This window comes from Rattus norvegicus, chromosome 9 (assembly GCF_036323735.1).
Source record: "Rattus norvegicus strain BN/NHsdMcwi chromosome 9, GRCr8, whole genome shotgun sequence".
NCBI classification, from domain to species: Eukaryota; Metazoa; Chordata; class Mammalia; order Rodentia; family Muridae; genus Rattus; species Rattus norvegicus.
The window spans coordinates 93,147,014-93,160,659 of record NC_086027.1 but is presented as its reverse complement, the minus strand read 5'-3'; the positions used below and the strand labels follow the sequence as shown (position 1 = coordinate 93,160,659).

The 13,646-nt window shown below is 42.2% G+C and overlaps 1 protein-coding gene across 1 annotated transcript in view; it reads left to right on the top strand.

Annotated features, from left to right (window-relative positions):
* Positions 1-13,646, top strand: part of Dner (delta/notch-like EGF repeat containing) — a 315,461-nt gene that overhangs the window by 189,909 nt on the left and 111,906 nt on the right. The window contains exon 6 of the mRNA NM_001399331.1: positions 2,454-2,607. Coding sequence (NP_001386260.1) covers positions 2,454-2,607 — 154 coding nt within the window. The remainder of the gene's footprint in view (positions 1-2,453; positions 2,608-13,646) is intronic.

The window sequence follows — 13,646 nt, the reverse complement described above, 5'->3', positions numbered from 1 at the left end:
ACGGGTCCAGAAACTCCTGGTGCAGTGCAGAGGGGATGTCTGGTCACCAGGATGAGCTCTGAGGGGTGATACACAGGGCAGAGAACACAGCTTTCACTGAAGAAGAAAGTTGGCTACTTTGACTCCAGCTCTCTAAGGAAGACCATGTCTTTGAACTAAAGGAGAGTTAGCTGTGCAGATCAAAACAGGAACCCATTCTGTTCTTTAACAGAAAGAAACTGTATAATCCCTGGCAGTTCACTTTCAATGTTGTATTTTATTGTGTGACCTATTGCTTGGTTGTCTGAATTTGAGGACTACTGCTGTTCTGTAGTACAACCACTTATTGTAAAGGGCACCATTTTTAATCAATTGATTGATTAATTAATTAACATCCAAAATGTTGCTCCTTCCCAGTCTCACCCTGCAGAGTTCCTTGCCCCATCACTCCTCGCCTTTGCCTTTGAGAAGATACTCCCCCCACCCCACATATTACCCCTTCTGGTGCCTCAAGTCTTTGCAGGATTAGGAGCATCCTCTCCCTCTGAGGCCAGATGTTGCAGGCCTTTGCTACATAGGAGTTTGGGGCCACAGAGCAGACCATGCTCTCTGGTTGGTGTCTCAGTCTCTCGGAGCTCCCAGAGGCCCAGGTTAGCTGACATTGTTGGTCTTCCTATGGGGTTGCCATCTCCTTGAGGGCCTTCAATCCTTCCCCTAACTCTTCCACAGGGGTCCCTGGCCTCCGTCCAAGTTTGTCAGTGGGTATCTGTATCTGTCTCACTCATCTGAGCTTCTCAGAGGGCTGCTACGCTAGGCTCCTGTCTGCAAGTACAACATAGCAGCATGGATAGTGTCAGGGATAGGTGCATGCCCATGGGATGGGTCTCAAAATGGGCCGGTCACTGGTGGGCCATTTGTGAAGGGCACCTTTTTATGGTGTGAAACATGTTCTCATGTACAAGGGATAGGTTTTCTTAGAAAATGAGTCTGATGGGGACAGGGGGCAGGAATGGAAGGCACTATATGTACAACGATGAACAGAGTCAAAGCCAAATGAAAGCCATTTTGCAGAACGACTTCAGTGGGTGTTCCAGGAACATAAAGCTGAATCAATGCTAGGAAATCTAGACATTCAATTTATGTAATAACAAGACACAGATGGAGTCAATAATAATTCATATAGAACCTAAAGTGGCATCGATACAATTCAACAGCCATTGCAGCATCCCACTATGGGGTAAATTCTTAAAATGTCTTTGTCATCAAAATAAAGCAGCTGCTGGTGTGACTGAGCTCCAGGGAGGGTGACATTGTTGTTTACAATCGATACAATCTTTGTTCTGTTTTGTGTGGTTCAGAAAACCTTGAGACTCAACTAAAAACTGACCCATGGTGGAAAGTCAGTGTGATGACTGGTAGCAAAATCTTGCCTTCTTATGTCAGGAATAGTGACAGTGAGGGCACTGGGCATCAGAAATGAGGGTCTTCTTTTGTTGTCACACACCAAGAAACCTAAACGTATAGAAGTATTATCAAGAAATGTACCACAATGGGAAAACTGGGTTGAGAGACAAAGTATATTAAAGAGAAGTGTGAACAGCTCCGCCTTTTCCAGGAGGAAGGAAGGCACCTGGTTGTGCTGATGATACTGGATGGAGCTCCTGAAAGTCTGTCTCTAAGATTAGTGGTCTACCAGTAATACACTTAGTAAGCTAAGGCAGAAGGATTATCAACCTAAGACCAGCTTTAACACGATCAAACAACAACCTGGGATAAGTGACAGGAAGAGTGGGTGGGGGCTTAGGAAGGTGCAGTTTTATTTGGGCTTTTCAGCTGCTTCAGATATAAAGTTTCAAGTCAAAGTCATTTCTTTGAGTCTGATGTTTGAGTTGTAGCACTGTACTAAGGTCATGAATGAAATGCTTGAATCTTGAATCAGATTTTTAAAAATTTTCCCTTGCTCCCAGGGACTCTGACTGGTTGTACTTTGAGATCAATTATAAAGTGATACAAGGTGTCCTCTTAATGCCTTGGAAAGATGGGGCAAATTGGACAGTTGGTAGCGTTTGGGGTGTGAGTACCATCCATGTTGAGGATTGGAGCTGGTTGGCATGGTAACTAATTCGGATGGCTAAACCATGGCATACTTTGGCAAACCTGCCATTCCCATGGGTCAGTGAAACATCATTTTTAGTTTAAAACTAGTTCTTTCTATTTCTTTCTTGGGAAGGTTGGAAGTGGTTGGGATAAATATGAATAAGTTATAAAAATAAACGTCCAAAACTAAACTGCAGAGAGCCACATACTATTTCTCATGTAACATGATTTAAACATTTTAACAGAATGATTAAATCACTCAGCATTGATATCTTTCTAAGAGGACGTGGGACAGTCGAGCCTTCCAGTTCGCCCGAAGCACGTGTTTTCGAGTACTGTTTTCAGGTGTAACCTACTCTGTATTTTTTGTGTCTTAGGCAACCTTCTCCTGCACCTGCGAGGACCAGTACATTGGCACCTTCTGTGAAGAATTTGATGCCTGCCAGAGGAAACCCTGCCAGAACGAGGCGAGCTGTATCGATGCAAACGAGAAGCAGGATGGGAGCAATTTCACCTGCCTTTGTCTTCCGGGTAAGATTTGCTTAGCTAGTCGCCAGCGGATGTCTCTCTGGAGGATGTATGGGCAATGGTTAAGGGATGGGCAAACAATACTTTGTCCAGCAGCTGGACGAAGGGCTCTCATCTGAACCTATCAGTCTGCACATGCTTAAGGGCCGGAGAAAGGAAGTGCACATGAGCCACTCATACCTCTTGGTTTGCTTTCTGATGTTAGCATATGTGTGTTTTTGCACTCCACCAGTTTTCATTTGGGAAAATGATATTCGGAGTCAAGTAGGGTGTATGTATGTTTCAGAAAGCAACCTCGCAAGTGTGTCTTGAGATGGGTGCCATTGCTCTAGGTGATTCCGTTAAGTCACTTAGGAATAAGCTAGGCGAGCCATCCAAGCTGTTGTGCACAGCACCCAGGCCTCTTACTTATGATCATTATCTTTGTAAATATGTGCTCACCAGCCTGAGTTCCTGGTAGCTTGTTTTTTGTCACAGGGCAAGTCTTGATTAGTATGGGGCATCCTTGAATGGAGCAAGAGACTTGAAGCTCTCTAAGCATTTGAATGTCTCGACATTATTGTAAAACAATGAGAGACTAAGAAGTTTCTCTCTCACCACATGCACGACTCAAATCACTCTGCTCCTTTGTGTCTCATTCTGGCACCAGTTTCTATTACTGTGTGGCACTTGGGAGGAGGGAGGTGATGTCATTGGAGAGTATGTATGGAGAAATGGGAGTCGTACTCACTGTCCAAACCTCAACCTACAGGGCAGAAGTCTATAAACTGGAAATGAAGTGTTACTTATTCTAACCCAAACTTAATAAAATCTTAAGACTCAGTTAATAATTTGATACATTCGTCATATCAGATCATTGTGTGTGTGTGTGTGTGTGTGTGTGTGTGTGTGTGTGTGTGTGTGAATAGTAGGTCAGATGATACTATTTTTCTAAATACACATTTCTTTTTTTTTTTTTTTATTAACTTGAGTATTTCTTATATACATTTCGAGTGTTATTCCCTTTCCCGGTTTCCGGGCAAACATCCCCCTCCCCTCTCCCCTTCCTTATGGGTGTTCCCCTCCCAACCCTCCCCCCATTGCCGCCCTCCCCCCCCATAGTCTAGTTCACTGGGGGTTCAGTCTTAGCAGGACCCAGGGCTTCCCCTTCCAACGGTGCTCTTACTAGGATATTCATGGCTACCTATGGGGTCAGAGTCCAGGGTCAGTCCATGTATAGTCTTTAGGTAGTGGCTTAGTCCCTGGAAGCTCTGGTTGCTTGACGTTGTACTTTTGGGGTCTCGAGCCCCTTCAAGCTCTTCCAGTTCTTTCTCTGATTCCTTCAACGGGGGACCTATTCTCAGTTCAGTGGTTTGCTGCTGGCATTCGCCTCTGTATTTGCTGTATTCTGGCTGTGTCTCTCAGGAGCGATCTACATCCGGCTCCTATCGGTCTGCACTTCTTTGCTTCATCCATCTTGTCTAATTGGGTGGCTGTATATGTATGGGCCACATGTGGGGCAGGCTCTGAATGGGTGTTCCTTCAGTCTCTGTTTTAATCTTTGCCTCTCCCTTCCCTGCCAAGGGTATTCTTTTTCCTCATTTAAAGAAGGAGTGAAGCATTCACATTTTGATCATCCATCTTGAGTTTCGTTTGTTCTAGGGATCTAGGGTAATTCAAGCATTTGGGCTAATAGCCACTTATCAATGAGTGCATACCATGTATGTCTTTCTGTGATTGGGTTAGCTCACTCAGGATGATATTTTCCAGTTCCAACCATTTGCCTACGAATTTCATAAACTCGTTGTTTTTGATAGCTGAGTAATATTCCATTGTGTAGATGTACCACATTTTCTGTATCCATTCCTCTGTTGAAGGGGATCTGGGTTCTTTCCAGTTTCTGGCTATTATAAATAAGGCTGCGATGAACATAGTGGAGCACGTGTCTCTTTTATATGTTGGGGCATCTTTTGGGTATATGCCCAAGAGAGGTATAGCTGGATCCTCAGGCAGTTCAATGTCCAATTTTCTGAGGAACCTCCAGACTGATTTCCAGAATGGTTGTACCAGTCTGCAATCTCACCAACAATGGAGGAGTGTACCTCTTTCTCCACATCCTCGCCAGCATCTGCTGTCACCTGAGTTTTTGATCTTAGCCATTCTCACTGGTGTGAGGTGAAATCTCAGGGTTGTTTTGATTTGCATTTCCCTTATGACTAAAGATGTTGAACATTTCTTTAGGTGTTTCTCAGCCATTCGGCATTCCTCAGCTGTGAATTCTTTGTTTAGCTCTGAACCCCATTTTTTAATAGGGTTATTTGTTTCCCTGCGGTCTAACTTCTTGAGTTCTTTGTATATTTTGGATACAAGGCCTCTATCTGTTGTAGGATTGGTAAAGATCTTTTCCCAATCTGTTGGTTGCCGTTTTGTCCTAACCACAGTGTCCTTTGCCTTACAGAAGCTTTGCAGTTTTATGAGATCCCATTTGTGGATTCTTGATCTTAGAGCGTAAGCCATTGGTGTTTTGTTTAGGAAATTTTTTCCAGTGCCCATGTGTTCCAGATGCTTCCCTAGTTTTTCTTCTATTAGTTTGAGTGTGTCTGGTTTGATGTGGAGGTCCTTGATCCACTTGGACTTAAGCTTTGTACAGGGTGATAAGCATGGATCGATCTGCATTCTTCTACATGTTGCCCTCCAGTTGAACCAGCACCATTTGCTGAAAATGCTATCTTTTTTCCATTGGATGGTTTTGGCTCCTTTGTCAAAAATCAAGTGACCATAGGTGTGTGGGTTCATTTCTGGGTCTTCAATTCTATTCCATTGGTCTATCTGTCTGTCTCTGTACCAATACCATGCAGTTTTTATCACTATTGCTCTGTAATACTGCTTGAGTTCAGGGATAGTGATTCCCCCTGAAGTCCTTTTATTGTTGAGGATAGCTTTAGCTATCCTGGGTTTTTTGTTATTCCAGATGAATTTGCAAATTGTTCTGTCTAACTCTTTGAAGAATTGGATTGGTATTTTGATGGGGATTGCATTGAATCTGTAGATTGCTTTTGGTAAAATGGCCATTTTTACTATATTAATCCTGCCAATCCATGAGCATGGGAGATCTTTCCATCTTCTGAGGTCTTCTTCAATTTCTTTCCTCAGTGTCTTGAAGTTCTTATTGTACAGATCTTTTACTTGCTTGGTTAAAGTCACACCGAGGTACTTTATATTATTTGGGTCTATTATGAAGGGTGTCGTTTCCCTAATTTCTTTTTCGGCTTGTTTCTCTTTTGTATAGAGGAAGGCAACTGATTTATTTGAGTTAATTTTATACCCAGCCACTTTGCTGAAGTTGTTTATCAGCTTTAGTAGTTCTCTGGTGGAACTTTTGGGATCACTTAAATATACTATCATGTCATCTGCAAATAGTGATATTTTGACCTCTTCTTTTCCGATCTTTATCCCCTTGATCTCCTTTTGTTGTCTGATTGCTCTGGCTAGAACTTCAAGAACTATATTGAATAAGTAGGGAGAGAGTGGGCAGCCTTGTCTAGTCCCTGATTTTAGTGGGATTGCTTCAAGTTTCTCTCCATTTAGTTTAATGTTAGCAACTGGTTTGTTGTATATGGCTTTTACTATGTTTAGGTATGGGCCTTGAATTCCTATTCTTCCCAGGACTTTTATCATGAAGGGGTGTTGAATTTTGTCAAATGCTTTCTCAGCATCTAATGAAATGATCATGTGGTTCTGTTCTTTCAGTTTGTTTATATAATGGATCACGTTGATGGTTTTCCGTATATTAAACCATCCCTGCATGCCTGGGATGAAGCGTACTTGATCATGGTGGATGATTGTTTTGATGTGCTCTTGAATTCAGTTTGCCAGAATTTTGTTGAGTATTTTTGCGTCGATATTCATAAGGGAAATTGGTCTGAAGTTCTCTTTCTTTGTTGTGTGTTTGTGTGGTTTAGGTATAAGAGTAATTGTGGCTTCGTAGAAGGTATTCAGTAGTGATCCATCTGTTTCAATTTTGTGGAATAGTTTGGATGATATTGGTATGAGGTCTTCTATGAAGGTTTGATAGAATTCTGCACTAAACCCGTCTGGACCTGGGCTCTTTTTGGTTGGGAGACCTTTAATGACTGCTTCTATTTCCTTAGGAGTTATGGGGTTGTTTAACTGGTTTATCTGTTCCTGATTTAACTTCGATACCTGGTATCTGTCTAGGAAATTGTCCATTTCCTGAAGATTTTCAAGTTTTGTTGAATATAGGTTTTTATAGTAAGATCTGATGATTTTTTGAATTTCCTCTGAATCTGTAGTTATGTCTCCCTTTTCGTTTCTGATTTTGTTAATTTGGACGCACTCTCTGTGTCCTCTCGTTAGTCTGGCTAAGGGTTTATCTATCTTGTTGATTTTCTCAAAGAACCAACTTTTGGTTCTGTTGATTCTTTCTATGGTCCTTTTTGTTTCTACTTGGTTGATTTCAGCTCTGAGTTTGATTATTTCCTGCCTAATACTCCTCCTGGGTGTATTTGCTTCTTTTTGTTCTAGAGCTTTTAGGTGTGCTGTCAAGCTGCTGACATATGCTCTTTCCTGTTTCTTTCTGCAGGCACTCAGCGCTATGAGTTTTCCTCTTAGCACAGCTTTCATTGTGTCCCATAAGTTTGGGTATGTTGTACCTTCATTTTCATTAAATTCTAAAAAGTTTTTAATTTCTTTCTTTATTTCTTCCTTGACCAGGTTATCATTGAGTAGCGCATTGTTCAATTTCCACGTATATGTGGGCATTCTTCCCTTATTGTAATTGAAGACCAGTTTTAGGCCGTGGTGGTCTGATAGCACGCATGGGATTATTTCTATCTTTCTGTACCTGTTGAGGCCCGTTTTTTGACCAATTATATGGTCAATTTTGGAGAAAGTACCATGAGGAGCTGAGAAGAAGGTATATCCTTTTGCTTTAGGATAGAATGTTCTATAAATATCCGTTAAGTCCATTTGGCTCATGACTTCTCTTAGTCTGTCTACATCACTGTTTAATTTCTGTTTCCATGATCTGTCCATTGATGAGAGTGGGGTGTTGAAATCTCCCACTATTATTGTGTTAGGTGCAATGTGTGTTTTGAGCTTTAGTAAGGTTTCTTTTACGTATGTAGGTGCCCTTGTATTTGGGGCATAGATATTTAGGATTGAGAGTTCATCTTGGTGGATTTTTCCTTTGATGAATATGAAGTGTCCTTCCTTATCTTTTTTGATGACTTTTAGTTGAAAATTGATTTTATTTGATATTAGAATGGCTACTCCAGCTTGCTTCTTCTGACCATTTGCTTGGAAAGTTGTTTTCCAGCCTTTCACTGTGAGGTAGTGTCTGTCTTTGTCTCTGAGGTGTGTTTCCTGTAGGCAGCAGAATGCAGGGTCCTCGTTGTGTATCCAGTTTGTTAATCTATTTCTTTTTATTGGGGAGTTGAGGCCATTGATGTTGAGAGATATTAAGGAATAGTGATTATTGCTTCCTGTTATATTCATATTTGGATGTGAGGTTATGTTTGTGTGCTTTCACTCTCTTTGTTTTGTTGCCAAGACGATTAGTTTCTTGCTTCTTCTAGGGTATAGCTTGCCTCCTTATGTTGGGCTTTACCATTTATTATCCTTTGTAGTGCTGGATTTGTAGAAAGATATTGTGTAAATTTGGTTTTGTCATGGAATATCTTGGTTTTTCCATCTATGTTAATTGAGAGTTTTGCAGGATACAGTAACCTGGGCTGGCATTTGTGTTCTCTTAGGGTCTGTATGACATCAGTCCAGGATCTTCTGGCCTTCATAGTTTCTGGGGAGAAGTCTGGTGTGATTCTGATAGGTCTGCCTTTATATGTTACTTGACCTTTTTCCCTTACTGCTTTTAATATTCTTTCTTTATTTTGTGCGTTTGGTGTTTTGACAATTATGTGACGGGACGTGTTTCTTTTCTGGTCCAATCTATTTGGAGTTCTGTAGGCTTCTTGTATGTCTATGGGCATCTCTTTTTTTAGGTTAGGGAAGTTTTCTTCTATGATTTTGTTGAAGATATTTACTGGTCCTTTGAGCTGGGAGTCTTCACTCTCTTCTATACCTATTATCCTTAGGTTTGATCTTCTCATTGAGTCCTGGATTTCCTGTACGTTTTGGACCAGTAGCCTTTTCTGCTTTACATTATCTTTGACAGTTGAGTCAATGATTTCTATGGAATCTTCTGCTCCTGAGATTCTCTCTTCCATCTCTTGTATTCTGTTGGTGAAGCTTGTATCTACAGCTCCTTGTCTCTTCTTTTGGTTTTCTATGTCCAGGGTTGTTTCCATGTGTTCTTTCTTGATTGCTTCTATTTCCATTTTTAATTCCTTCAAGTGTTTGATTGTGTTTTCCTAGAATTCTTTCAGGGATTTTTGCGATTCCTCTCTGTAGGCTTCTACTTGTTTATTAATGTTTTCCTGTGTTTCCCTAAGGGAGTTCTTCACGTCTTTCTTGAAGTCCTCCAGCATCATGATCAAATATGATTTTGAAACTAGATCTTGCTTTTCTGGTGTGTTTGGATATTCCGTGTTTGCTTTGGTGGGAGAATTGGGCTCCGATGATGCCATGTAGTCTTGGTTTCTGTTGCTTGTGTTCCTGCGCTTGCCTCTCGCCATCAGATTATCTCTAGTGTTACTTTGTTCTGCTATTTCTGACAGTGGCTAGACTGTCCTATAAGCCTGTGTGTCAGGAGTGCTGTAGACCTGTTTTCCTCTCTTTCAGTCAGTTATGGGGACAGAGTGTTCTGCTTTCGGGCGTGTAGTTTTTCCTCTCTACAGGTCTTCAGTTCCTGTGGGCCTGTGTCTTGAGTTCACCAGGCAGCTTTCTTGCAGCAGAAAAGTTGGTCTTACCTGTGGTCCCAAGGCTCAAGTTCGCTCTCGGGGTGCTGCCCCCGGGCTCTTTGCGGCGGCAGCAACCAGGAAGACCTGTGCCGCCCCTTCCGGGAGCTTATGCAGCCTCAGGAGTGCCCACCTGATCAGGCGGTGAGGTCTCTTTCCCACAGGGTCTGGGAGCAGAGAGCTGCTGCGGGCCGGGATCCGAGGGTGTGGGACTTCCGGTAAACACAGGACGTGCCCGGTCCTAGAGGAATTCTGCCTCTGTGTGTCCCGATTTCACCAGGCAGCCTTCTTGCAACAGACAAGTTGGTCTTACCTGTGGTCCTGAGGCTCAAGTTTGCTCGCAGGGTGCTGCCCACTAAATACACATTTCTAGTGTGTACATCAGAATGCGGTTTGTTCTATGATGTACACTTTCAGGCTAGTCACTGGTTGATTACCTGCGTCTTCTCATATCAGTGTACATGGAACGATGTTACATGTTTGAACCATTATGTTTCCTACATTTGTGTCTCTTGGTTATATTCCCTTCCAACCCATTCATCCAGATGCCACCTTGGCATCTCCATTTGGATGTTCCAGGCCACCTTGAACTAAGGCATCCCCAAAGTGAACTCAGGGACTCCAGCTCTATACAGTTCTTTCTGTCTTTGAGCCAGACCTCTACAAGCTGTTCTAGGTGCCCCTTGCTTTCTATTTCTGCGTTGTTTTTCCTTCCAAGCATCCTCTATTTGCCTCCTGTAGCAGTCAGTTTTATCTTGCTGTAATAAAGATACCTGAAGAAAAAGCTCAAAGAGGAAGGTCTTACTTGGAATCATGATTCCCTGGTTGTTTGACTCTATTTTTTCTCAGGTTGTGGTAGGCAGACTTTGCTTTTATAGCTAATACATCTTATACTTCGTTTAAGACGCTGTTTTCCTGTTTCTGATCTTTTATATCTTCTATTAAAATAAGAGCTATTTCATAGTACCATACTTATCAACAGTTATGAGATGTTTTAATGCACTTAAAAAAACTACAGGGTAGTTGTATTATTTTCTGAATATTTTGTCTCGACCCCTCCCCCAAATTTCCAAAGAATGTTGTGTTTACGTTTGGGGGTCACTGCGCACAGTCCACAGATTAAACAGATTTCAAAAGGAAACAACTCATCTTGCCGGCTTGTAGATAATGCTTCAAGGCTCCTTTCGCAGATGTGTTACCTGCCTGAAGTCGTTTACCTGTAGGAAACTTTCACCCCACAGATGCTTGCTGTTGCGTGGTGGGATTTTAAAAACACTTTGCAGAAGCTATTTAAAAGTTTTAAAAAATTCTTTGAGAGTATCATATATGCACACAATGAAATATGATTGTATCCGTTTCCCATTTACCACCCCCCAAATCTCCTGGGCTCTCTTCCCCTGCAATGTCCACCCCTCAACTTCATATCCTTTTATGCTTCCATAAAAATAAATAGTCCAACAAGCACAGTTAGTGTTGCCCATGTGGGCATGTGGGTGAGGCCACCCACATTAGCCTAGGAAACCTACCAGTGGCCATATCCTCAATGAAAAATGAATATCCTTCCCCCAGCAGCCATCAAGCGCCAACAGCTTCCTCAGTGAGCGAGCGGCATGGCCTTACCCATCTGTGCTAGAATATGGGCTGGCTCGATGAAGGTCTTGTGCAGGCAATTAGTTATGGCTTATGAAATTCTTTGATTCCTGGGTAATCTAGAAATTATGAATAAAATAGATTAGAATTTGAGTTGATTCAACCACAAACACTTGTCTATTCTACTTTCATTTGTTTTATAAAACAACAGCTTATAAGCAGGACTCGTCTAGTTGTTGAGAAAAGCCATGGTTTTGAGAAAAGCCATGTATGTGTCTGAACAACATAAATTGAGTTTTATATTATTGTTCAGATTTTGAATTATGAGGAAAATGTTATAATCAAGTGTGATTGATATGTCTCTTGAAACTAGCAATACTTTCAGAAAGAAGGTCATTAAAAATATCAAATACTGCAGGAGAATCTAACAGGAGGTTTCTGGATTTGGAATGAATTGAATCAGTTTTTTTTTTTTTTGTTTTTGTTTTTGTTTTTGTTTTTTTTTTTTTTTTACAATTCTTGATAATCTCCCATTGTCTGATCTCCATGTTGGACTTCTGATTTGAACCGATAAACCGTCTCTCTTTGGGTGTTGAGCCTGCCTGACTTTGGAAAGGAACACACACAACTCTCTCCGTTGTGCCAAACCCTGTGCTTTAGTAGCAGACAGGAAATGCATGACTAAAATTAAATTTAACTTTGAAACCAGGATTTATTTTATTAAAGCCTTCTAACGTCAAAAATATACTTTTTCCTCAAAGGAGCCATTTCTTTTTCTTTTTCTTTTTTTTTTTCTGGAAAGAATAGCTGTGATACACATTCACACATGCCAAACTGCCAAAATATTATTAGCATCTCGCGATGGATTTCCAGAACGCTTCAAAGCACCACATTGTTCTGACTAATCGGTGATTTTAGAACTCAGCGTTGCTGAGGTAAGTGTAGCACATGAGCCCTATCTGCATTTATCCAGGAAACACTGATGGCTGGAGGGTCAGTGCCTGTGACCTCCACCCGGCGACAAATCCCAGCACCTACTGTGAGTTCTCACGTGCAGCCCATGGGGTGTGTCTAAGCATTAAGCATCATGGTGCTGCATTTCAAGATTGCCAGATTCGGATCTTCCCTCTTTATGTGTGAAGTCTGGGGGCTAAAGGACACATTCAAGGTCATGAGGCCTGTGGGAGAAACTGAGATACAACTCCATCACTCTGGGCCCGTTTCTGAGTCAGAGAGCTTTTCTCTGCAGGCCAATGGTTCCTCAGTTTTCTATTCATTCTGCTTATTGCAGAAGGTTTTGACCAGTACAAATAAATGCATTGCCCCCAGTAGCATGGTCTCTTCTCAGGACCACCAACTGGAACTAAGTGGAGACAAAACCAAAGTTTTGTGGCTCAAAATTTCACCGTGGCCATTCTGATTTACTGGTTATGTGACACTCCTAACCTTCCATAAAGCCTTGGCAGGTCTTTCCATCTTTAAAAGGAAGATGCAAAGATCAAACATCATTCATTCATCTGATAGTTATTTAACAAATGCTTGCTGTAGATATAATTGTTTAAGTCTTTGTGTACACTGATGTCATAGTTTAAGGGTGGAGAGAGCTAAACCACATGCATGCCTGGGTATTCTATGGTGTCTGCATGTGTGCATACATGTGTGTTTGTGCATATGTGGACATGTATGTGGTCAACAGAAAGAAGCAAGGTGTGATGGGCTCAATGAAGAAGCAAAAAGCAGAGAGACAGAGAGTAGGGTCATTAGGGAATGCCTTTCTGACACTGAAATGAGACCTCAAGAAGATGAGCTTGTCAACAATGTGAAAATCCGTTGGAGGAAAATGTCAAGCCTACCCACACGCCATGGTCTAAATGCCTGTGTTCCCCGAAACTTGTATGTTGAAATGGAGCTACCGAGAAGATGGTATTGAAAGGTGAACCTCAGAGGTCACAGGTGTGATCCATGCATGAATGGAGTTGCTGTTCTTATAAAAGATGTCCCTGCTTTCCTTCCTGCCACGCAATGACATTTAGAAAGCATCGTTTCTGAGGAAGAGGACCTTACCAGGTCCTGAATCTGCTGGCACTTTGATTTTGAACTACACAGCCTCGAGCTGTATCAGTATGATGCTGGTGGCGTTTACTGGCTCCCCAGTGTGAGATATTTTGCTCCAGCAGCCTTAATGGACTAAGATAACACAGTAGGTCCTGAGGTAGATGCTGCAGGCCTGCAGCGTCTGTGGAGCAGGAGTGCAGAGCATAAGAGAGTCAGGGATGAGACGTGGAGCGCAGACGCACTGTGCCAGGTCACAGGGATGAGCAAGGATCTTGTCCCAAGGATGATGGGAGCCTTTGATGGCTAACTACAGTGGGCCATGTGACGTTCCTCTTGGGAAGGTCACTCTGGAACTGGGGGAAGAATGAGCACCAGCAGGCTTGCTGAGAGGAAGGCTAGGAGACCACTGCCATCCAGGCAGTAGATAAGCACAGCTGGCTGCTGCTTGCAGAAGTGGTGAGAGGCTTTTGACTAGGGATGCATTTGAGGGGAGAGCTGATTTCTGGCAGGTTGGATGGGAAGTACGCTTGCCCTGAGAAATTG